This window comes from Oratosquilla oratoria, chromosome 16 (assembly GCF_046742065.1).
Source record: "Oratosquilla oratoria isolate Oo_2021 chromosome 16, ASM4674206v1, whole genome shotgun sequence".
In the NCBI taxonomy this organism is placed as follows: Eukaryota; Metazoa; Arthropoda; class Malacostraca; order Stomatopoda; family Squillidae; genus Oratosquilla; species Oratosquilla oratoria.
In genome coordinates, this window is record NC_134792.1 from 35,967,972 (window position 1) to 35,994,266 (window position 26,295).

Sequence of the window (26,295 nt, forward strand, 5' to 3'; positions counted from 1 at the left end):
GGTTGTCAGAGAGTATGTCAGTGTCGAATGGAAAAGGTAAACAATGGAGGGACAGCTGCTGCGTAAATATCAATAAGGAAGGCTTTGGATGGTGACATATTTTAAATTGAGACGATCCACTATTAGACAACAGTCAGAAATGGCAGACCAAAACGCAGAGGTGTGTATAATGATAGTACATGTTAGTAAATGAATGTTATGTCATATGACGATATGTGAGCTTTACAAAACAAGGTTCAGAAAGATGTTCTAGAAGTTCCCCAAGTTGTTTGAGACTAAAATGACCTCAGATTTGTGAAATACTGTATAGTATTTGTCATGGCTAACTACAGATCGCTTACTTTAAATGGAAATACCTAATTATGTAAGTGATCGGGCATCGAATTTCAGTAGTCGCATAGTTACAGTAAACTAAGTACTAACGGAAAGTATTATTATATTCAATATTGCTAATAAAGTTAGATTAAGTCCGTGGTTCCACACTTTACACTCCCTTTCAATTTGCAAGCAGCTCTTTGCATCTTCTTTGTATTCCATTGTATCCAAGCTATCTGAACCTGTAGTTTGTCATCAATAATAAATTTCTTTAGGTCATGGCAAACATTAAATTTGTTTAGCTAGCCATCAGAGAATACATATTGTTCACATATCTGCTCATTTTTTAGAACTGTGCTATTTGGTATGTAATTAGAATTAGATGGGAAACACGTCAAACTATAAAAAACATATTCTAGAATGAAGCTGAATTAAGGGATATAATAAAAGGTTAGAAAGGTAGAGGGATTCAGGTTCTATAAACTTTCATGTGCCTCTTTCATCTTCAGCTTCACCATTTTTTTTTTTATTATTATCATCCATATGTTTCTTATCTAGCTGCATGCCTCGCTCTTCTTCCCATGATTCATGTTTTTGTTTTCCACATAATACTGTTATGGTGTACTCCTGCACAAGTAGAATTATGTCTCTTAAAACCTCTGTTCTGTGTGTATATACCCCTCCCTCTCATAAGTTCCATACATAGTATATCCTATCTTTTTTTTTTTTTTTAATAGGAACAAGAAGTCTTTGAAATAGTTGATTTCACAACTGCATCCAAATGGGAATGTTTCATTGCTGCCGTTGAAGAAATACTTCTTGAGTGGCAGCTTGGGACAGAAAGATGCTTAAACCAGTTGAAGAAAGGCCAATTGGCTGCTGCAAAATGGACTGAGAAGAGTACAATTGTAAAATTTGCAGGTACGTTTGAACACCCCTTTAGTATTAACAGGTCCTAATCTGCTCATTTTATTTAACACAGGGTTTAGAGAGTAAATATAAGTGGCAGCATATTCTTTGTCTCAAATCATGTTTTTCTACAGAGATGATCATCTGTCAGGGGTTGACAGTAGGTACCAGCAAGACTACTATCCCATAGAAGAGCACATGAGAATTATAGCCACACAGTTCTATGCAAACACTCTAAATCCCACCCATCTTCCCATTACACAAGCACAATCAGCCCCCTTCTCCCCCCACCACAAGAGATAATTGGTATATGTATGGAAAATAAGGATATAGTTTAAGTTGGAACTATACATGAATTTGGAGCTTGGTATTATAAATTGGAGAGTAAGAATTATTTTTTATCTTTGCAGATTTTGAGTTCAAGATGACCCTTCACACCATTGTCCATGAAGGAATAGAGTCTCCCCCAGAAGAGAACAATTCTTCTCCAGGTAATGAAACTACTGCATGCATAGGATCATTTACTTTCCCCTTTCTCTACCTGCTATATTCCAGTACACGTGTTGTCATGCTGCACTTTCCATGTCTGCCTCTCTTTTTCTCTCTCTCTCTCTCTCTTCCTCTTTCTCTTTTCTTTCTCTTTCTCTCTCTTTTCTTTCTTTCTCTCTTCTTTCTTTCTCTTTCTCTTTTCTTTCTTTTTCTCTTTTCTTTCTTTTCTTTCTCTTTCTCTCTCTTTTCTTTCTCTTTTCTCTATTTCTCTCTTTTCTCTCTCACTCTCTCTCTCTCTCTCTCTCTCTCTCTCTCTCTCTCTCTCTCTCTCTCTCTCTCTCTCACTCTCTCTCTCTCTCTCTCTCTCTCTCTCTCTCTCTTTCTGCTTTCTACTTTTTACTTTCAACACCTTAGTGTTGATAATTTAGAGTGTGGCAAACATGTCTCTTTTCCTCTATCCCAGAAAGTTACTTTGGGGTAGATCTTCAAAAATTCCCAATTTTTTTCAGACATTGATGAAAGTGAGGAAGAAAGATTTCCTCAGGCACTGGAAGACTTTATGGATATGGATAATGACTTCCCTGCCCGTGCACATTGTTTGGTCAGGTGGTATGGGCTGCGCGAGTTTGTAACTCTTGCTCCTGCGAAATTTCACCAACCTATTACATGTCCATCTAAGGCAAAACTCCTAGTGTCTTCATTAACAATTGCAGCAACCAATACTAATTGGTAAGTTAGCACTTTATAAGGTTTGGAATAAATGTGTATATATGTATACCCTTTCTACAAAAGCAACGCTGCTCTTCTCCAGTTACATATTATATAAGTAATATTTTTGTTAATTTTCTTTCAAATATCCAGTCAGGTGCCATTGTTTGTCCAAGTTCTTCAGTCTCCAGAGAAAATGTTTCTTGGTGTTGGTGTGGGTGCTGGTGTGAGAACAGATTATGATATGGTTCACTTACAGCATCCTCCTCATCAATGCACCCACCTTTCTGGTAAGTAATATTTTGTTTCTATGGAGGAAGAAGAATGAAAAATATGAAATAAAGGTTATATTTTGGTGTATTATTTGAAACTTGGTTAGAACCTTAGTATTACATACATACATATACCAATGGCTTTTTCCCCCCCTTGCAAGGGAGGTATCCAAAAAACAAAGGCATAAAATCTTTTCACATCCATTCTATCACCACATACTCCACTCCCATACACCCCTCTCCCTCCCTCTTATCTTGGCTCCTCCTGGATGACAGGTCATCCTTACATCTCACCCACTGCCCTGGGTCAGAAGCAGTGTAGCAAGACACAGCACATCCACAGCAAGGCCACTTCATTTAATTGGTGACCCCTCTCTCCATCCCTTCATGCAGAAAAAAAGAAGAAGATGGGGGAGAAATCCCTTTGGGCTGCATCAAAATATCATTCTCACTTACTCTATCCCCCACCCACTCACTTCCATGCATCACAGCATCATCCATACACAACCATTCTCCACTCATCCCTATCTTCTGTCTTCTCTCTTCCTTCCACAACAGACATTCCCCTCTTTCCCAATGCACCTTTTACCCCATCTATTCATCTCATCCTTGGTTGCCCCCTCACATTCACTCCTTCCACCTCTGCTTTCCACACCTTTTACTAATCTTTCTTTACTCATTCTCTCCACGTGTTCAAACCATCCCAATACTCTTTGATTAACCCTCTCTCCCAACTCCCTTTCCACCCCCACTCTCCTTACCTCCTCATTTCTCACTCTGTCCAACATAGTAACCTCTACCATACTTCTCAGGCATTTCATCTTGAATACATTCAAACTTCTCTCATATGCTCCATGTTTCTGCCTTGTATCTTGTAGCATTTTTGTATGCTTGTTCTCTTTCCAAGCATTCGTTTTTGGGGGCACATAAGTCACCACAAACTTTCTACTTTTCATGTTCTTGTCTTCGACTTTTATCATGATCAGTTCTACATTACCTTTGTCCTCCACAATTTTTGTTACATTCAAGTTTTTCTTGGCCAAGAACATGATTCCTCCTCCTTGTTTCTTGTATCTGTTTTTAATCCAGTAATTGTATAGTCCATGTCCAACATTGATGAATGGTATTTCACCCCTTAGTTTAGTCTCCACAATTCCCATTATGTCTGGTTTTTCCTCTAGCAGGTAATCCTTAAGTTCATTCAGTCCTGAAATTAATCTGTCGATATTAGTATAGGCCACTTTCAATTTTCTTCTTTCTCCATTTTTTTTCTGTCTTCGGTGTGCCCATTCTGATGTACCATTTCCTCAGTCTCATGTCGATTACTCTCCAATAAAATTCCTTGCTTTCGGTCTCCGTTCTCTTCACATTTTTTTCCTTTGCTTCATCTCTTAATGTCTTTTCTTTTTCTAATTCCTCAATATTTATTTCTCTTTTTATCCATATCTTGTTGCACTTATCACTCCTTGCCAAGTTACCTACTTTTTCAAATATGTCTTCTACTACCATTTGTGATCTTAGTTTTATCTTTAGGGGTCAATTTCTATCCTTAGAATAGTGACACAGAGCTGCCTTGTGTAGGCCTTATGGTCTCTTGCAGTCTCCTTTATTCTTATGTTCTTAATCCTATAGGTATCATCAACATCTTTACCTGCATCTTGAGCTCCATCCTGAATTTCTTTTAGGATTGCAAATGCTGTCTCTTTTTCTTCTTTTTCTCTCATGTACCTCGCCAGACCATGTTTTTCTTTTAGTCCATATACCACAATACATCTTTTCCTATCCACTGTGTCTCCGACCCAATTTGCTTTTTCATTAATTACTTGGATAATTGTGTCTTTTGTGTTTTCCTGCATTTGTTGTTGGACTATTTCTTTGAAAACAATTTCTTTATTTTCAATGTTTTCCTTCCATTTCTTAATCTTTTGGATACTTTCCTCACCTAAGTTCTCTTTGATTTTTTTCAGTCATTTCTTGTTTTTTGTTGTTTACCTCTTTTTTTAAGTTTTCACTATTGGTAGTATCATTAATTCTCTTCTTTTTGTTATCACTCTTCAGCTCTCTTATATAATTTTTCATTTCCTTAATCTCGTTTCTTAGATCCAAGTTAGTTTTCCTCAGGTCAGAAATTTCAATGTTTGCTTGCGCTAAGCAATCCATTAGTCCAACGATTTCGTTCCTTAAGTCCATAATTTCATTCTCCCACCGTATCCTATTTTTGCTCATTTCCCTCTCTATCTCTAAGATTCGACTTAAACTCCTTCTTTCATACTTACTGAATCCAGAAAAAGCATTGTTGTGATATTCTCGAGTGGTCGCTGGAGTGTCATAAAGTTTGTTTACGTTGGGGTTCAGCATGGCATCACTAGATGGCTCTGATTTGCAGTTGTCATTCGAGTCGGACTTTTCGTTATTTTCCTTAATTGTTTTGCTAATTACATCTTAATACATTTAACTAGCACTACAGAAATATAATTTTGGACACCCACAATATCTCCCCTTCCATACAATACAAACCTGGTTTCCTTTTTCATTGTTTATCCTCTTCTTTGGGGCTCATTGATGAAGGTGTTGACAGTTCTGTGGTTGGCATGATTGTGTGTTTGCTGATGACCCTGCGCTTGTAGCAGAATCAGAGGAGGGATTGAGGAAGTTAGTGACAGAGTTTGAGAAGGTGTGTGAAAGAAGGAAGCTGAAGATAAATGTGGGCAAAAGTAAGGTGATGAGATGTACAAGGGAAGAGAGTGACAGCAGGCTGGAAGTGAGCATTAAGGGTGAGAGACTGGAGGAAGTGGATATTTTTAGATACTTGGGTGCAAATGTAGCAGGAAAGGGAGGAGTAGTGGTGGAGGTAGAATGTAGATTGAGAGGAGAGAGTAAATGCCTTGGTGGATTAAAAAGTGTAATGAGAAATAGACATCTGGGAATGGATGCTAAGAGGAGGATATATGAAGGAGTGATTGTGCCAACAGCACTGTATGGGGCAGAAACATGGAACATAAGAGAGGATGAGAGAAGGACTTTGAATGTGTTTGAGATGAAATGTTGGAGAAGTATGATAGGGGTTACTAGGCTAGAGTGAGAAATGAGGAGGTGAGGAGAACATGGGTGGAAAGGGAGCTGGGAGATAGGGTTGATGAAAGAGTATTAGGATGGCGTGGACATGGAAAGAATGAGTGAAGAAAGATTAGTAAAAGAGGTGTGGAAGGCAGAGGTGGAAGGAGCGAATATGAGGGGGCATCATAGGATGAGATGGATGGATGAGGTGAAAGGGGCATTACAAAAGAGAGGAATGTCTGTTGAGGAAGGACAGGAGAGGACAGAAAACAGGGGTGAATGGAGAAGGGTTGTGTATGGATGATGCTGTGATGCATGAGGGGGAGTGGGTGGGGGATGGGGCGTGAGGAACTATGTATGTGAAAAAAAATTGACGCATCCCAAAAGGATTTTTCCCTGTCTTCTCCTTGTCTGCATGAGGGGACAGAGAGGGGGGTGGTCACCGAATTTATGAAGCGGCCTTGCTGTGGATGTGCTGTGTCTTGCAACACTGCTTCTGACCCAGGGCAGTGGACAGGATGCAGGGATGACCCGTCATCCAGGAGGTGCCAAGATAAGAGGGAGGGAAGAGGGTGGAGGGGAGTGGAATATGTAGGGAATGGAATGGGTGGGAGTGGTTTCTATGCCTTTTTCTTTTTGGTTACCCCCCCATGTAAGGAAGAAAAAGCCTTTGGTATATATATGTACTGTATGTTTTTGTAATTTCATTAGTTGATGTTCTGGACTTGTTTTATCACCTTCATTATAAGATTTACTAATGATATTTCAATGAATTTGGAAACATTGTTTTAATGTTTTTAACTACATTTTTTGTTAAAGGATTGCTGGATGTGTTCAGGAGTAAACTTCACTGCAATATTACATCCCCCATGATACTTGTATCAGTACGCTTTACATACGTTCTATCGGAGTGGCCACATACATTATGGATGCAACAACCACCAGACTTTGATGCTACCCTTACAGAAGTTGGGTTCTCTGATCTAAGTAAACTACCATTCGGAGCTTTAAGTGACCCAGTAAGGTATGGCACTATTTCTGTTGCACTGAAGTCTAACTACACAGTTAATTTTATCTATTCATTTATTATTTTTTTTAGACACTGTATGACACCCATCTAACTTAGGTGCTCTACCTGCTCTCATCATTTTAATAACTGCTTATACCTTATCTTTCCTTATTTCTTCTTCATTTTCCTTATTTATCACTCATTTTCTTAGCGCTTCCCACTGCAATTACTTTTCCCTCCCTATCCTCCTTCACATGCAGCAACTCCCTTAAATACTCTGCCCACCTTCCTCTCACTGCCTTCTCTTCCATTATCATCTCTCCATATGCACCTTTTACCTTTTCTTCTCTACTTGATTTGCCTCCTCTTCCTTTCTTAATTTCCTTTCAAACCATCTTTATATTACTTTCAAAGTTTTATGTAATATTCTTATCCCATTTCACATCTGCTCTCCTTTATCTTATGATTTAACTTCCCTTCTCTTTTCTTTGTACCTCTCATATGATTCTCCCATCCTATTTTGTAACCAGTCTGTGAATGCTTGAATCATCTCCTCTCCAACCTTCTTTGCTTCATCATCCCACCACTCATTACCCTTCCTTCTATTTCTTCCTGTCCTCCTTGTTCCACACACCATATTTACACACCTTGTGACTTCCTCCTTGAAACATCCCCATTCCTAGTTCTACTCTATCCTTCACTCCCACTCTTCTCTCAGCTTCTTCTTGTATTCCTTCTCCTTTTCTTTCTCATTTAAACAGTTTACTCTAAAGCACTTCCCTACCTTCTGTCCTTTTCCTCTTTCTCCATCTATCCTCCACTCTCATCTTACCTTCCACCAAAAAATTATCTAAAAAAGGGAGGTACAATAATGGTGAACTGGCTGGTGAGGTTGTTAATGTTTGTCAAAAAGAGGATAGAGTACCAGAGGACTGGAGGAGTGCCTGAATAGTTCTGCTTTACAAGGTAAAAGGGGACAAGTGTGAGTGTAGTAGTTTCAGAGGGATCAGTTTGTTGAGTGTAGTTCAGAAGGCTTATGGGAGGGTTTTGATTGAGAGGATTAGGAAGGGAACAGAGGGAGTAATTGGTCAGGAACAGGGTGGGTTTAGGACCGGTAGGAGTTAAGAGTTATGTGGATCAGATTTTTGTGGTAAGGCAGATATGTGAGAAAGCTTTAGATATGAAGACACTGTGGGAGGTATTGCAGATATATGGGATAGGAGGAAAGCTGTTAAGAGCAGTCAAGAGTTTTTACAAGAGTAGTAGAGCCTGTGTTAGAATTGGAAATGGAGAGAGTGAGTGGTTTGAGGTAAAGGTGGGATTTCACCAGGGATGTGTTATGTCACCTTGGCTGTTCAATTTATACATGGATGGCATGGTGCAAGAGGTAAACACAAGGGTAATGGGCTGGGGATTGGAGATAGTTAACCACTTCAGTATGACTCAAATTCTCATGCACTGCATCAGCTGCCATATGTAATTTGCATCACACTTCTTGTATTATAAAATATAAAGTCACTGCTGTATTACTCTTTCTCTTTTACTCTGAGTAATAACAAACACAGAAAATGTGATCAAACCAGTTCACAGAATCCAGGGGTAACTCATGTACAACTATGGAAAAAAAAATTATCATCAAAATGCTGACGTCAGCATTCTCGTGTACCCATTCACGCCTCATGACACCTATGTAAGCATCATTGTAACAAAGGGGTTAAAGAAAATGGAGAAAAATGGGCGATAAGCCAGTTGTTGTTTGGTGACAACACTGCACTTGTAGCAGGATCAGAGGAGGGATGAAGAAAGTTAGTGACTGAGTTTGGGAAGGTGTGGGGAAGAAGGAAATTGGATATAAATGTGGGTAAAAGTAAGGTGATGAGATGTACTGGGGGAGAGGATGGCAGCAAATTGAAAGAGAGTATTAAGGGAGAGAGACTGGAGGAAGTGGTGCAAATGAGGTGGGAAAGGAAGAAATGGAGGTGGAGGTAGAATGTAGCAAGAGAAAAAACATGTAAATGTCTTGGGGGGGATTAACAAATGTGATTAGAAATAGATTTTTGGAAATGGATGCTAAGAGGAGATTATATGGAGTGATTGTGCCGAGAACACTGTATAGGGTAGAAACATGGAACAAAAGAGTGTAAATGTGTTTGAAATGCCTGAGAAGTATGGTAGGAGTTACTAGGCTGGATAGAGTGAGAAACAAGGAGGAGAGAGGGGGTGGAAAGGGAGTTGGGAGATAGGGTTGATGAAAGAGTATTGAGATAGTTTGGACACATGGAAAGAATGAGTGAAGAAAGATTAGTAAAAGAGGTGTGGAAGGAGTGAACATGATGGGGGTAACCAAGGATGAGATGGATGGTTGTGGTAAAAAGGGCATTGGGAAAGAGGGGAATGTCTGTTGTGGAAGGAAGGGAGAAGAAAGAAGATAGGGGTTAGTGGAGAATGGTTGTGTATGGATGATGCTGTGATGCATGGAAGGGAGTGGGGGTAAGGGAGTATGTGTGAATGATATTTTGACACAGCCAGAAGAGATTTCCCCCTTTCTCTTTTTCTGTATGAGAGAACAGAGAAAGGGAGTCGCCAATTAAATAAAGTGGCCTTGCTGTGGATGTGCTGTGTCTTGCTACATTGGTTCTGATCCTGGGCAGTGTGTGAGATGCAGGGATGACCCGTCATTCAGGAGGAGCCAAGAAATGAGGGAGGGAGGGCTGATGAATGGGAGAGTATGTGGATGAAATGGGTGGGAGTGGATTTTTGCCTTTAACTTTGGCCACCTCCCTTGTAAGGGGGAAAAAGCCACTGGTATATGTATATATGTATTATTATTTTTCAATTTTTTCATTTCTAACTATGTATCGACCCTATCTTCCAGTGAACTGCAAGTGTCTGCAACCTGGCCATGCAAGGTTGAAGATGTTTTGGTAGACAATGATATTTATAGTGATCTGGATCCCCAGTCAGCACCATTATGGTCTGCACGACTTGTTACTGCTCCAGCACCTCCTTGCCTTCTGTCAGAGTACCTGAATGACTTCCTTATGGTGTGCAGAAACACTCAGACCACAATGCAGATTCTTGGACCTGGCTTTGACCCTGAACTTCCTGGTATGTATGCAGTGTCGAAAAATAAATGTATATTCCATACTATAACCAACTTAAAATGTAAAATGTATAATTCTGTTACATACAAGATTTACTTGTGTGTGTATATATATAATTTTTTTCTTTCTATATATATATATATATATATATATATATATGAGTGGATGGGTGGTGAGATAAACACAGGGAACCGTTTAGGGATTTATTCTGACGTTTCGTCCTTACCAGGACTTCTTCAGAGTACATGCACATTCAAATCATTCACCCCCTAAATACCCGCCGAATCTATCCGCGTTCCACCATGATCGACCTGACCTCTCGTCCTCCTACGCTCTGCTTCGCGAAGTACCAAGCGGCTCGCCGTCTTTGTTAATTTAATAAACCCATCGCGGTGGTTGTTGTTTGGATGGGAAGCGATGTAAGCTGCTTCAGTTATTTTCCTTCTTTTCTTATGAAGTCCTTTCTGCAGCACCTCTACTTTGTTCCAGTCTGGTAAGTGGCCGTGAGTATCTACATGAACCACTAGCGAGTTTGATACTCGGTGTGCCTTGATGTCATTCCTGTGCTCAATTGTCCGTTTCTTAATACCTCGGCTGGTTTCCCCGTAGTAGCTCACAGGACAGTTTCCACACGGTATCTTGTAGACGACACTGTTTTCTTCCCCGTTGGCCACGACTTTATTCTGGTTCTTAACAATGTCTCCTATTTTCGTTCCCGTGCTGATCGCAATCTTGATGCCGGCTGTAGTGAGCAACTGTCCTAACGCGCCTGAGTGGCTCGAGTTTGGCACGGACAAATAATCCCTGCTACCATTTTCAGTCACATCTCCTCTGTTCCGTATGCTTCTTTTTGCTATCTTTAAAGCCTTTTCTCTAAGTCGGTACAACAGCCCTTCCGGATAACAGAGTTTGGTGAAAACGTTGAAAATGTAATCTATTTCATCTTTAATAAATTCTTCACTACAAATGCGGTATGCTCTCAGGAAAAATCCTATTACTACTCCACTCTTTATTCTCTCGTTGTGGCCGGAGTAGTAGTGAATGATGTCGTCTTTATTTGTACTTTTTCTATGAACCGAGAATGCGGTCTTGTTCTCTTTCCTCCAGATGACGGTGTCGAGGAAGGCCAATTTGTTATTTGTCTCGTGTTCAACAGTGAATTGGATGTTTCGTTCGACATTATTTAATCTCCTCAATTTGTTGTCCAAATTGGTGTTCTTGGGGGCCACGACTAAGACATCATCCACATATCGAAACCAGGAGGTGTTTCGACCCATTATTTTTACAAAATGATCCCTCTCTAAAACTTCCATATAGAGGGTGGCTAAAACAGCACTGAGGGGGCTCCCCATCGCAAGGCCTCTACACTGGCTGTATTCCTCTCCGTTGAAAACGAAGGGACCAAATCTCACACATAGCGATATAAGTTTTAAGAAATCTGCCTTTCCTATGGGTAGAGCCTCGTCATCCATATCTCTAACTACCTCTCTTGCTGCTTTTAAAGCCTCTTCCACGCAAACATTTGTGAATAAGGCTGTGACATCATACGAAGCCATATTTTTTCCCGAAATGTCCATATCCTTTATTCTGTGAATGAGGTCACTGGAATTTTTCAGGTGGGCGCTATATATGGAAGTTTTAGAGAGGGATCATTTTGTAAAAATAATGGGTCGAAACACCTCCTGGTTTCGATATGTGGATGATGTCTTAGTCGTGGCCCCCAAGAACACCAATTTGGACAACAAATTGAGGAGATTAAATAATGTCGAACGAAACATCCAATTCACTGTTGAACACGAGACAAATAACAAATTGGCCTTCCTCGACACCGTCATCTGGAGGAAAGAGAACAAGACCGCATTCTCGGTTCATAGAAAAAGTACAAATAAAGACGACATCATTCACTACTACTCCGGCCACAACGAGAGAATAAAGAGTGGAGTAGTAATAGGATTTTTCCTGAGAGCATACCGCATTTGTAGTGAAGAATTTATTAAAGATGAAATAGATTACATTTTCAACGTTTTCACCAAACTCTGTTATCCGGAAGGGCTGTTGTACCGACTTAGAGAAAAGGCTTTAAAGATAGCAAAAAGAAGCATACGGAACAGAGGAGATGTGACTGAAAATGGTAGCAGGGATTATTTGTCCGTGCCAAACTCGAGCCACTCAGGCGCGTTAGGACAGTTGCTCACTACAGCCGGCATCAAGATTGCGATCAGCACGGGAACGAAAATAGGAGACATTGTTAAGAACCAGAATAAAGTCGTGGCCAACGGGGAAGAAAACAGTGTCGTCTACAAGATACCGTGTGGAAACTGTCCTGTGAGCTACTACGGGGAAACCAGCCGAGGTATTAAGAAACGGACAATTGAGCACAGGAATGACATCAAGGCACACCGAGTATCAAACTCGCTAGTGGTTCATGTAGATACTCACGGCCACTTACCAGACTGGAACAAAGTAGAGGTGCTGCAGAAAGGACTTCATAAGAAAAGAAGGAAAATAACTGAAGCAGCTTACATCGCTTCCCATCCAAACAACAACCACCGCGATGGGTTTATTAAATTAACAAAGACGGCGAGCCGCTTGGTACTTCGCGAAGCAGAGCGTAGGAGGACGAGAGGTCAGGTCGATCATGGTGGAACGCGGATAGATTCGGCGGGTATTTAGGGGGTGAATGATTTGAATGTGCATGTACTCTGAAGAAGTCCTGGTAAGGACGAAACGTCAGAATAAATCCCTAAACGGTTCCCTGTGTTTATCTCACCACCCATCCACTCATCTGTCTTACATATTTCAATATATATATATATATATATATATATATATATATATATATATATATATATATATATATATATATATATATATATATATATATATATATTTTTGTGATGTAATGAGTGAGTGGGGTTAATGAAGTAGTTGATGGCTGTTTGGGAGGATATGTAAAAAGAGAAAGTAAGTATGGGCCAAGTAAGATAATGAGATTTACAAATAGTGATGATGGTAGTAGGTTGAAGGTAAGTTTAAAGGGCGAGTGGTTTTAGGGAATGGAGAGCTTTGAGTATTCAGGGTCATATGAGGCAAGGAATAGAGAGGAGTGGAGGTGGTGAATTATATTATTTAAAAGAGGCAAAGCAGTCTTGGTATGGATGTGCTGTGTCTTGCTGTATTGTTACTGACCCAGGGCAGTAGGCGAGATGCAGGGATTACCCATCATCCAGAAGGAGCCAAGAAAACAGGGAGTGTGGGATGGTGAATGGGAGTGGATTTATGCCTTTGACTTTGGCTACCTCCCTTGTATGGGGGAAAAAATCCCTTGGTATATGTATGTATGTAAAAGAGGCAAGTTAATTTCTGGGAGGATATGAAAAGCATTGTGAGAAATAGATATATGAGGGGTGAATACAAAGAGGAGTGATTATGCCCACAACTTTGCTTGGAGATAGAAAGGGAAAAAATGTGTGTTTAAGAAATTGGTAGGTGTTACTAGGGTGAGTAAAGTGACAAATATGGAGGTGAGGCAGAAAGAGAGGGTGAAGAGAGAGCTGAGAAAGGGAGAGTGAAAAAGGTGTTGTCAGAGAGGGTGGATCAAAGAGTGCCAAGATGATTTTGGACACATGGAGAGTGGAAAGCAGAAGTGGATGGAGTGAACTTAAAAGGAAGACCAAGAACAATATGGATGGTGGAGGGGGGAGGGGGCATTGGATGCAAGAGGAATGTCTGTCAAGCAAAGAAGAGAGAGAATGCAGAGTGGTTGTAAATTAACAAAGAAATGATGCAGCCCAAAGGATGTTATTCTTGTCTATGGTAAACTTTTTTGGGTGGCTGAGGGGAGGTTGCCATACAATAAAGCAGTGTGGACAAACCAGCTCTAGCTGTTAGGCCCTGCTGTGGAAATGATGCATCTTCCTGTATTGCTTTTGATATGGACAATGTGGTGGGGGACAGGGGTATCTTTTATCTAGAAGGTGCTTAGATGTGAGGGGCTAGATGGGTTTTGGATGGGTGTGGGAAGGGAATAAGGTGGATGTATGCTTTGACTTGGCCACCCCTTTATGAGGGGGAAAATGCCTCTTGGTATGTGTATGTATATATAATATATATATATATGTGTGTGTGTGTCTGTGTCTGTGTTGTTCATCTCTGCCATAATAATTTTTTCATTCAATTGGACAGAGGGAGCACCACTCACATCTGCTTTGGATCGCCTCACTGAACCTTCAGTGCCATCCATTTCTTCTGTAGTATACAAATCAAGAGGCAATTATGGAACATCCCAAGAAAAAAATGGCCCTATTCCCAGAGATATCTTGGTGCCAATTCTCAACATTCTATTCCCTGATGCAGAGGGAGAGGATCAGACATCTCCATACCCAAATGTTCTTAGCCAAATTCCTGAGGTGAAGGACAAAGATGGTCAAACTGTGGATCATCCTTTGAAGGTAATTATAATTATTGTTGCCTCAAGGTTCACTGACTGGTAACCAGTAACCCACAGTAGCTAGCAACTGTCCCACAGATCTCCCAGGGATAAAAATGTGGACAATTATTTGTATTGGATCACAGCGGAATAGTTTTCATGTTGTTGACATGTAGCAGGAGGGTAGCATAGCAATTGTCAGCTCTCATTAGGTGAAAATGTGGAGAAAATAAGCATATTTTTATGATTGGAAACTGATCTCTCATAGAGGAATTCTGCCACATGAATTTAAACATGCCTCCCTTTGCTGCCCTCTTTCTTCTCTCTCTTCTCTCTCTCTCTCTTTTTCCTTTCTCCATTTTGGGGCTAGAGGACAAGAATGCTGCCATTGTTCCCTTGCATGTTATAAAGTGGCCAATACACTCACAGGATACCTGTCTAGTTGCCTTTCCTCCCTCAAAAATAGTCATTTAGTAATCTCTTTTGTGATGTATAATTCCTCATAACTAATATGGTATTCCTTTTTCAGAATGTTCTGAACAATATGAAGAGTTGTGCTGCAGATGGTCTGGTCTGGCGCCTGGCAGTGGTTCTTTGTCATGTCATCCATTCCCTTGGGGGTCTGCCAGCTGCTGCTCACCTTTGGCATGAAATCATCTTGGAAATGAGATTTCGCTGGGACAACGGGTTCATCATTCCTGGCATTGGCACAGGCACGCCAGATCTTGCTTCGACCATGTTTCATCAGAAACTGCAGATGCTGAACTGTTGTATCATGAGAAGGAAGAAACAAGAAAGCTCTCTTACTAAAAAAAGTATGTAGCTTTAGTCTTTATCAACAAAATACTCGCTACCATTTTTGAATTATGTATTATGGATTCTGGAAAGGAAGAGGGTTCAATGATCAGGTTTTTGGACAAAACCATAACTGAGAAGTTTTTGGTAAAGAATGAGGGTACCACCCTTTCCTTCACCAGCAAAGGTGTAGAAAGAGCAATAAAGAAGTTGAAAAACTCCGATGCTGAAGATGACGGGGGGGTTGTCGCCATATAAATGAAACTGTAGGTGTAAATCAGCTTAGGCTGTCAGGCCTTGCTATGTATATGCTGGTGTCTTGCTGCATTGCTGCTGACCCAGGCAGTGGGCAGGGATTGCCCTTTGTCTACAATGAGTTAAGGTGAGAGGGAAGCAAATGTGTGTTGGATGGATATGGGATGGATATGGGATGTGTGGGGACATACCTTGGCTGGCTACTTCCCTTATCAGGGGGAAGGAACCTTTTGGTATTTAGATGTAGGTATTCCAACTATATTTCCTCCACCTTTTCATGTAAGGAAAATTGACAACATGCAACTGCTACCCTTCCACTTCAATTACAATAAAGTGAATAGAAACTGTACTTGTCCCTCTGTCAATGTAAGCAGAGGTTGTCGTAGAAGTCACAACACAGATATTTCAGATGCAGATTTTTGAGAAACATTTGATTAAATTAAGCATTTTGTTTCATTATAGTTATGAATTCCAGGTGACGAAGTGGAAGATGATGATGAGTTCTATGAATGTGAAGAAGAAATGGAAGATGAATGCAGTAAAGAGATAGCTGCATCAAGGTCAGCTTGGGATAAACCCGAGGGAAGACTCAGAAAATGTGGAAATCTGTGTTTATTAAAAACTGGAGAACCTTTATTCATCCCAGTAACCCAAGAACCAGCTCCCATGACAGAAGATAGACTTGAGGAACATGCAGAGGTTTTGCTGCAGCTTGGTTCAGATGCTACTGGATCAGAACTGCGTGCTCGTATGATGTCAGCAAGTCTCTTATCTGACATGGAGTCCTTCAAGGTAAGAGTAGATAGAAAGGTGATGACAAGTTAGTACAATAAATATCATTACCATTTCCCTGTACTATGGCATTAACTGCATGGTAACATGTCAGTATTATAAGGACTGTTTTGTGGCATTTCCTACAGACCAGAGCCACACATCATATGTCTGTGTTTGAGTTAAAAATATCTTCTTATAAAGGGGGGGGGGGGGATGTTGCCGCTGTGATCCCATGCATGTCATAGGTGTCTAAATAAGATGTAGTGAGGGGACTTGGGATGTCTAAATATGATGTAGTGAGGGAACAAAGGATTCACCAGTCTATTCTCCTACCAATGTGAGGGCATAAGAAGGTCAGGGAAAACTCCAACCAGAATCCTAATAGTTAGTGTGTGGATATGGTAGAGATGAAAATAAAAGAAACATAATTGGTCATGTTTTTAGTGAGAAGGATGGACGGATATGTTGGTATTGAAACAAATTTGAGAAAGAAATCAATGGGACCATTTTTCTCCCCCCACTCCCCCCACCCCCACTACCACCACATCCACCCCCACACCACCACATCCACCCCCACACCACCACCACCACAACAGGGTGATCAAAGAAAGAAGGGGTGAAGTCACAGAATAGAATCATGGGCACAGCATGAAGAAGAGACAACAGAAGTACAAAAACATCTCATTCCTTTATTATTATAGATTTTATTCTAGCATAAACAAATGTGTGGATCTAGTCTGTATGGACATCCCAAAAATGGTCCCTAAACTAATGAATGTATGTCTCCATGCAATCAATATCCCAATATGGGGTACACATGGTGGCTGTACTTTTAGTTCATAGCTTGTAATTATTTTTTATGAGAATGTGTTAATTTGTATAATCTCCACGAGTATACTGGGGTAACTTTCAGGCTGCTAATCCTGGTGCAGGACTGGAGGACTTTGTGAGGTGGTACTCGCCTCGTGATTGGGTCGAAGAGGAAGGAGTACAATCAGGAAAAGAACCCAAAGGATGTCTCAGTACTCGAATGCAAATCCCAGGCAACATGTGGCAAGAGGTGAGGAGTGTAATTCCATGTTACAAATAGCTCTTCCCAAATGCAGTAGTTTGAAGATGACCACAGTGCTTTAGATTTGGAATTGCTCAAATTTTTACTACTACTTAGCCTCTTTTCCTTCTCAGTGGGTTGTTCGAACTCATGCAGTATGTTAGGCTGGTTGAAAGCTAACTCGGATGGAATTTGTTTATTTAGAAGTGAATGTTGGGCACCAATAATATGATAGGACTCACTCTAAGTGTGAGAGAAGAGGGGAGGGGAAGAGACAGCAAGAGAGGTGATGACTGTGGGTTTCAAGTCGTGTCCCGACTTGGTCTGCGTGTGGGGTAGGAGAAGGTGAGAAAGCAACATAGGCTATGAGCCAGGATCACAATGTGATGCTCCAAGGTCAAAGTCAATGCCTGGGAAGTCAGATGCAAAGCATTCCTCAAGGAGGCTTTGTCGAGTCACATGGCCAAGTGGACAGCCAGGACTAAAGGTGAGGAGGGGAGATAAGGACCAAAGAGTGAGAACTAAAAGTGAGGTCAACTTCGTAACACAGTTTCATGTCAAAGAGACCATGGTCACTTCAGAATGACTGTATGGGAAGAGCTCTATATATTTAGTAGGGCTTATGTGAAATTACTCACTTTAGAGAATTTTGTTTGTATTCTTAGTTGTAAAGTGATTTTCAGTAGTGAATGATGGGTTGTATGTCTTCAGGTATGGTCCAATTCCAAACCAGTTCCAGCACGAAGGCAAAAACGCTTATTTGATGAGACACGTGAAGCTGAACAAGTTATGCACTGGCTGTCATCCCTTGGACCAGGTGCACTGTGCTGCCATCTGCTGCCGACTATCTTTCATGCAGCATTATGCCGCATCACAGAAGAAAAGCTGCTGCACTCATTACTAGCACCAGAAAGTGATTCATTACCAAAACCACAACATAGCAACACCCTCTTGGCTGTACTGGAAACTATAGCACGGAGAATAGCAAGGTTATCACGACAGCCTCCTGAACCAGCAAGGTAAGTTTTATATATGTATATATATATATTAGAGAGAGAGAGAGACTGAGTAATTGTGTGCCTGTGTGTTTATCTAGTATCTTACAGGAAGGGGAGCTATGCTTGTAGTGTCCTGTCTTTGTATCTCTGTGTCTAGTTTGCTCTTAAATTCATGTATATTTTTTGCACACACTATTGTTTTATCCAGTTCGTTCCACTCTGTTTGGAAAACTTTTTTTTTCTCTCTCTCTCTCTCTCGCCCTCCAAGTCTCTTCTATAGCTATCCTTTTTGAGTTTCTTTTCATGTCCCCTTGTATTTCTCTAATCCCAATTTAGTAAGTCCTCTCTATCAAGGACTTCCATGCTATGCTCGTAGTGACCCATCTTTGTGTCTTTCAGCATCTAGTTTGTTCTTAAATTCTTGTATGATTTTTGCACACGCTGTTGCCTCATCCAATTTGTTCCAGACATCCACCACTCTGTGTGGGAAACTACTTTTTCAGATCTCTTCTATAACTATCCTTTTTGAGTTTCTTTTCATGTCCTCTTGTTTTTCTTTTATCCCACTTTAATAAATCTTCTCTGTCAAGGACTTCCATGCCTTTCATGATTCTGTAAATGGCCAGTAGATCTTGTCTTTCTCTTCTTTGTTCCAGGGTTGGTAGTTCCAGTTTGGACAATCTTTGTATGTCAGTTTTGAGTGTTGGTGCCATCTTTGTCATTGCTCTTTGGATTCTTTCTAATTTCTTTATATTCTTTTTTGTGCTGGGTGTCCATAGTGTCACAGCATACTCCAATCTTGGTCTTATCAGTGTGACTAATATTTTCTTTACCATTACCTCATCCAAGTAGTTAAACCTTTATTGATATTAGTAAATTGTAGGTTTCTCCGACTATTTTGTTAATATGCTTGTCTTTATTAATGTGGGAGAGAGAGAGAGTATCATCTCCTGAGGAAGGTGAGGGGGTTAATAGGTATTTAAAATGGGTAGCTTTGCTGTCCACCTTGCAGGACCACCAAATGCAGGTACCCAACATTGGTCTTTCACACTGGTGGTATTGTATAGAATTTATTGTATATTCTAGTATATATACAAGTAAAAATCTACATCTTTTGCAATTCATATCCTGGTTAGAAAAAATATTACATCTTACAGGTATCAGGAAGTAGTTAATCAACTCGGAGACATTGAAGTGAGCATCGCCAAGGCCCAGAGTTTGCGCCACAAGTTCCTAGGAGATTTGCCCAGCACCTGTAGTAATTCATTAGAAACTCTGGAGGAATTGGTCAAGAATCTCCTTGAATCTCCTGATGTGACACTGGAAGGAGGACCTAGAGGGCCAGCAGCCGTTATCATTCGTAAATTATTCAGACAAGCACATCGGGTAAGCCGTGCATTAGCATTTGTAATGATATAAGTGAATTGATTCTTTCATTGTAAATCTAAGGCATTGAATAATGATACATTCATCTCTGCCAAGGCAAAACTATATATATATATATATATACCAAAATTTTCTCCCTCCTTATAAGGGAGGTAGTCAAGTCAAAGACACATACCTACTCCCATCCATCACCCTTTCCTCCCTCTCATCTTAGCTCCTTATGGATGACAGGTCAACCCTGTGTCCTGCCTACTGCCCTGGTTCAGAAGCAATGTAGCAAAATACAGTACATCCACAGCAAGGCTGCTTCACTTAATCGGCAACCCCTGTCTGCCCCCTCATGCAGAAAAATTGTGTATAATAGTGAAAAGGTTAACTATATATTTACAAGGGAAGTAGCCAAAGTCAAGGGCATAAATCCACTCCTACACATTTCAATCTCATACTCCACTCCCATTCACCACCCCTCCCTCCCTCTTTTCTTATATCCTCGTGGGTGATGGATCATCCCTGTATCTTGCCCACTGCCCTGGGTCAGAAGCAATGTAATAAGAAACGGCACATCCACAGCAAGGCTGCTTCATTTTACTGGTGACATCCCCCCCCCCTCCTCTCTGTCACCTCATGCAGAAATAGAGAAGACAGGGAGAAATCCTTTTGGGCTGCATCAAAATATAATTCACACACAATCCTTCACCCCCCATGCATCACAGCATTATCCATATACAACCATTCTCCACTCACCCCTATCTTCTGTCTTCTTCCTTCCTTCCTCAACAGACTCCCTCTTTCCCAGTGCCCCTTTTACCCCATCCGTCCATATACTTATTAATAATACATATACCAGTGGCTTTTCCCCCCCTTACGAGGGAGGTAGTCAAAGTCAAAGGCATAAATCCACTCCCACCAATTTCATCCCCATATACTCCACTCCTCCCTCTTTTCTTGGCTCCTACTAGATGACAGGCTATCCCTGCACTGCCCTGGGTCAGAGGCAATGTAGCAGGACACAGCAAGGCCACTTCATTTTATTGGCACCCCACCCCCACCCATCACTTCATGCAGGAAAAGAGATGGGGAGGAATCCCTTTGGACTGCATCAAAATATCATTCACACACACTCCCTCACCCCCCCACTCCCATGCATCACAGTATCATCCATACAGTCATTCTCAACTCACCTCTATCTTCTCCCTTTCTTCCTCAACAGACATTACCCTCTTTCCCAATGCTCTTTTTACCCCATCCATCCATCTCATCCTTGGCTGCCCCATCATGTTCATTCCTTCAACACTTTTTACTAATCTTTCTTCACTCATTCTTTCCCTGTATCCAAACCATCCCAATACTCTTTCATCAACCCTGTCTCCTAACTCCCTTTCCATCCCCACTCTCCTCCTCACCTCATTTCTCACTCTATCCAGCCTAGTAACTCCTACCATACTTCTCAGGCATTTCACCTCAAACACATTTATACTCTTCCTTTCTTATGTTTCATGTTTCTGCCCCATTCAGTAATGTCAGCACAATCACTCCTTCATATAATCTCCTCTTAGCATCCATTCCCAAGTCTATTTCTCATTACACTTTTTAATCCCCCAAGGCTTCTCAATCTACATTCCACCTCTACTCTTCCCTTTCCTGCCAGATTTGCACACAAATACCTAAAGCTCTCCACTTCCTCTAATCTCCCTTAATATTCACTTCCAATTTGCTGTCATCCTCTCACCTTGTACATCTCATCACCTCATTTTTACACATTTATCCTCAACTTCTTTCATACACTTTCCCAAACTTTGTCACTAACTTCCTTAATCCCACCTCTGATCCTGCTACAAGTGCAATGTCATCAGCAAACAACTGGCTTTTCTCCCATTTTTCTCAATTTTCTTTGACCATCTCCAATCCCCAGCCCATTGCTCTTGCATTTACCTCTCACACCAACCACCCATGTATAAATTGAACAGCCAAGGCAACATAACACTTCCCTGGCAATGTCCCACCTTTACCTCAAACCACTCACTCTCTCCATTTCTAATTCTAACACAGGCTCAACTACTCTTATAAAAATTCTTGACTGCTCTTAACAGTGTCTTCTTGTCTAACTTGTCATAAGCCTTTTCCAAATCCATAAAGGCCCAAAAAACATCCTTACCTTTTCCTAAAACTTTCTCACATATTTGCCTTACCACAAAAATCTGATTCACACAACCCCCACCTGCCCTAAACCCACACTGTTACCAGTTACTCCCTGTTCCTCTCCTAATCATCTCAGTTAAAACCCTCCCATAAGCCTTACCAACTACACTCTACAAATTGATCCCTCTGAAACTACTACACACACACTTGTCCCCATTTACCTTGTAAAGTGGAACTATTCAGGCACTCCTCCAGTTTTCCAGTACTTTACCCTCTTTTAGACAACATTAAACAACCTCACCAGCCAGTCCACCACCACTGTACCTTCCTTATTAACTAATAATAATATTGTAAATGTTGTTTTGCCTTTATAAAATTAACAAGTATAAATTAACCTTTTCACTATTCTACACAATTCATTTTTCATTTGGGTACAGCCATGTGGGGGGAAATCCCCAGTGTTGCAAATTTTAAATCTGTAGTGTTGTGTGTGTAAATACATCATCCTGATTTCTCTCTCCAGGCAGCACAACTCTTGGATGACTCGCCACAAGGGGATTCCTTGGAGAATAATTCAGGACACTCGAACAAAAGCTCAAGCGGAGAGCTTGGATCTGCAGTAGGAAAGGAATATATTCTAAGAGCACTAGTTCCTTCACCTACACCATATTCTCGGCCACTACCCCATAGGATGTTTGCTGTGGTTCTTCAAAATGAGTTTCGATTAGCTGGAGCTTTCACAGAAGACACTACATTTTGTTAGCATTATTTAAATAATTCACTATTCATCAAGCACCAGCATTAGTCTTCCTCCTGTATAAATTGTTTATAATTCATATTTGCTATAAGAAAGTAAAAAGCATATTTATCAATGTTTATTAAAATCTTTAGTTATGTGAAAACCAATTATACAATAAAATATACTGTTGTCACCTGCCGTAAATTGTTTTCCTGTACATATTTTATTTTTTATCGAATATTGGTAACATGCTACATGAATAACATGAAAATTACCTATCATAAATGTATTATGTCTCACTCCTGTTTACAATTCTGATATTTCAGTAAAACTAAGGCATGCCTGCATATGCAGAAAAATAAAATTACTCAAAATATTAAGAGGCATATACTGTTCTTGGCTTTTACAAAAACGAGGAAATTGTTACAGCACGTACAAGCAATTGACCTGTTACTTTACAATGTCTTTGTAGATGGACGAGTAAAATTCTTCTTCGAGTTCATACAAATCTGCTGCCATATCATCCCTAAGAGCCATTAACTTTTGATCTGCTTCCAAAGTTTTACTTTTAAATATCTGAGAATTATTCGAAATTGCTTCGTTCACCGATGGGAAATCATTCAGGATTAGATTTTGCTTGACATCAGCTACCAATTTCATGAGAGATTCTGCTGCACGGACCTGGAAGAAATTGTACATCAGTAATATCAGTTTTATTTAAAATGTCAACTTCACATATACTTAATGAAGATTACACACTCAATTATGGAGTTTTCTTTCTATGGAAAGAAAATTTCATAGTTGAGTGGTGGAAGGAAGGGTGGTTGATAAGGCATTAATGGATTATGTAGTGGTACCCAAAGGGGATTGGAAGCATTCAGGATGTTAATTTTTTTGCATGGGGAGTTGTCAAATTTTTTACTGAAAGAAAATTCAGAAAAGAGGAAAATGAAGTTAAGAAGTTCTGAGAGTAAATAAATTGAATGAGAATAATAAGCAAAATGAATGCCAGGAAAAGCCAAGACAAGTGTGGGAGATGATGACTATGGGGGGTGGGGGGGATCAAAGAAGACTGGGTATGTTTCAAGGAGGAAGAGATAAGGTTCACAAAGATGTGGAACAGAGGTAGTTGAATGGGGGGGATGAAGAGGTGAAGGCTGTAGTGGAAGTGAATTGGTTAAACGATCGTAGAAAGTTATAATTGGCAAAACTATGTTATGAGTGAAGTTCCTCAAGGTTCCATTCTTGAGCTACCTCTATTCATAGTATATATATAAATGATATAGAACACTGAAATCTATTGTCCTCAAATTTGCTAATGATACAAAACTGGGTGGAATGGCAAACCAACTGCATATTCAAGAAGATTTTTATAAACTACAGCAATGGTCTGAGAAGTGCTAGTAAAATTTACATACATATACCAAAGGCTTTTTTCACTTATAAAAACCCACATCTCCCTTCCCAGTTTTACCTTCATCCACATTAACCTTGAAGAAACCTCCTTCCACTCCACTACCTGCTTACCTATCTCTTCACTTACTAGTATAACCACCACTTCTCTCCCTCATCCTCTCTTCACTCCTGAGAACCTTCCAACTACACTCCCAAACTCGCACTCTCATCTGTACCACATCCACGCACATTAAAAGACCCAAACCTTAGGGTACTGGTTGGAAAACTCCTTGTAGACCCTCTTATGCCTTTACTTCTTTTTTTGGAATGTCCCCTTTTGAGCTACAGAGAGAAGGATGCCTAGTCCTATCCCTGTTCCATTTTTTGTTGCCTCGTATGACTCAAGTGGGAAGTTTGGTGGCAGTATTCATAAAGGAAATGAATATTCGGCGAAATGGTACAAAGGGTGGGGGACATCATAATGGAGGGACCGTCGCAGTATAATAAAGTATCACAGACAAAATGATGTATGCCTCTGGTCCATAGGGGCACCCCATATAGACCCTAACTTATCAGCTGCATACTATTTAGTCACAATAACATGCAACTAATACCACAGACGGGCTAATAAAATTTAACACGAGTATATGCAAGGTTATGCACATAGGTAAAAATAACAATAAGTACCATCACAAGTTATTTGTTTTTTTGAAAGAATATTAGGATGGTTTGGACACATGGAAAGAATGAGTGAAGAAAGACTAGTAAAAGAGGTATGGAAGGCAGATGTGGAGGGAGTGAACATGAGGGGACGTCCTAGGATGAGGTGGATGGATGGGGTGAAGGGGGCTTTGGGGAAGAGGGGAATGTCTGTTGAGGAAGGACGGGAGAGGACAGAAGACAGGGGTGAATGGAGAATGGTTGTATATGGATGATGTGATTGCATGAGGTGGAATGGGCTGGGGGGTGAGGTAGTATGTGTGAGCAAAATTTGATGCAGCCCGAAGGGATTTCTCCCCGTCCTCTCCTTTTATGCAATAGGGGGACGGAGAGGGGGGGGGTCGCCGATTTAATGAAGCGGCCTTGCTGTGGATGTGCTGTGTCTTGCGACACTGCTTCTGACCCAGGGCAGTGGACAAGGTGTAGGGATGACCCGTCATCCAGGAGGTGCTCAGATAAGAGGGAGGGTGGAGGGGTGTGGAGTGTATTCAGGGATGGAATGGGTGGAAATGATTTTATGCCTTTCCCTTTTTGGCTACCTCCCTTGTAAGGGGGAAAAGCCTTGGTATATGTATGTATGCTAACAAAAGTGAATAAGGATCTTGGCATAATTATTAGTGATGATCTGAAATCATTTAAGCAGTGTATTTCTGGCTCAGAGAAGGCAAATAAGATTCCAAGACTGATTACATGATCTTTGGATTAAGTCCATCTGTCATTGTCAAGCTATATAAATTATTAGTTTGTCCACATTTGGAATATGCCGTTCCCATATGGACACTGAATCTCATTAAAGACACTGACAGATTGGAAAATGTACAACAGCAAGCCACAAAACTGATTCCAAATATCAGACCTAAGTCTTACAAAAATCAATTAAAATGTATGAATCAGTTTTCTCAAAAAAGTACTCTCGGGTGATTTGATACAGATCTTTAAGATTCTAAAGAGAACAGACATCAAAAGTGACCAACTTTTCACAGTGAATGTGAATCAAACAAAAAATAATCTCAAACTGTCAGGGGGTAATGTAATTTGGAAGTGGGTAGAAACAGCTTTGCCAACCATATAGTAAATGAATGGAATAAACTTTCTGCAGAGGCAGTGCAATGTAGTACATTTTGAAGTCTTAAGACAAATGAACACCTAACCAATATGCTGTGATGCCTGCCATTTATCTTATTATTATTTTATTTATTTATTTATTCATTATGTTATTTTTCTGTTTGTTTTTTTATTTATCATTATCTATTCCCAGTCTGAGATATTGGTTGCATGTTATTGTGACTAAGTGGCATGCAACTGATACTTTAGGGTCTATATAGGTTGCCCCTATGGACCAAAGCCACACATCATTTTGTCTTTGATAGAGGAAATCTCTGTTCATAGGGAAATGATGATACTTTATTAAATTGCGACTGTCCCTTCACCCCTTGTTACTGTCCTGTACCATTTCTCTGAATATTCATTTCCTTTGTTCGCCTAACCCGGGTCTCACTAATTGCCAAACAAACCGAACAAAACCGATAAAAGCCGAACATACCAAGAAAACCCAAACAAGGACGGTTTTTGCTCAAATGCACACTTCTATACAGGTAAACGTCGACTTACGATGGCCGCGACTTACGATTGTTCGACTTTACGATGACGACGACGACGACGACGATATGATAATTTAACCCCTTCCATACGGTGCCGCACACGTAGGCGTCATGAGGAGCAAGTGGATTCGCGACGCTGCCATATCGGCG

General features: G+C 40.5%; 2 protein-coding genes across 5 annotated transcripts in view; one reads left to right on the plus strand and one right to left on the minus strand.

The window, feature by feature from the left end:
• Rab3GAP1 (RAB3 GTPase activating protein subunit 1) lies at positions 1-22,622 on the plus strand. Its single transcript, XM_076199496.1, has 14 exons — positions 1-160; positions 1,053-1,236; positions 1,635-1,715; positions 2,223-2,442; positions 2,575-2,711; positions 6,570-6,774; positions 9,635-9,867; positions 14,049-14,314; positions 14,822-15,107; positions 15,818-16,134; positions 17,030-17,176; positions 17,879-18,186; positions 19,323-19,551; positions 22,214-22,622. The coding sequence occupies exons 1-14, from the start codon at positions 89-91 to the stop codon at positions 22,451-22,453; spliced, it is 2,925 nt and encodes a 974-aa protein (XP_076055611.1). The 5' UTR covers positions 1-88; the 3' UTR covers positions 22,454-22,622.
• MED22 (Mediator complex subunit 22) overlaps positions 22,551-26,295 on the minus strand; it is a 16,036-nt gene continuing 12,291 nt past the window's right edge. For all 4 annotated transcript variants that reach the window (XM_076199501.1, XM_076199502.1, XM_076199504.1 and 1 more), the window contains exon 4: positions 22,551-23,110. In XM_076199501.1, the coding sequence (XP_076055616.1) occupies positions 22,880-23,110 (231 nt within the window). In that variant the 3' untranslated portion in view covers positions 22,551-22,879. The remainder of the gene's footprint in view (positions 23,111-26,295) is intronic.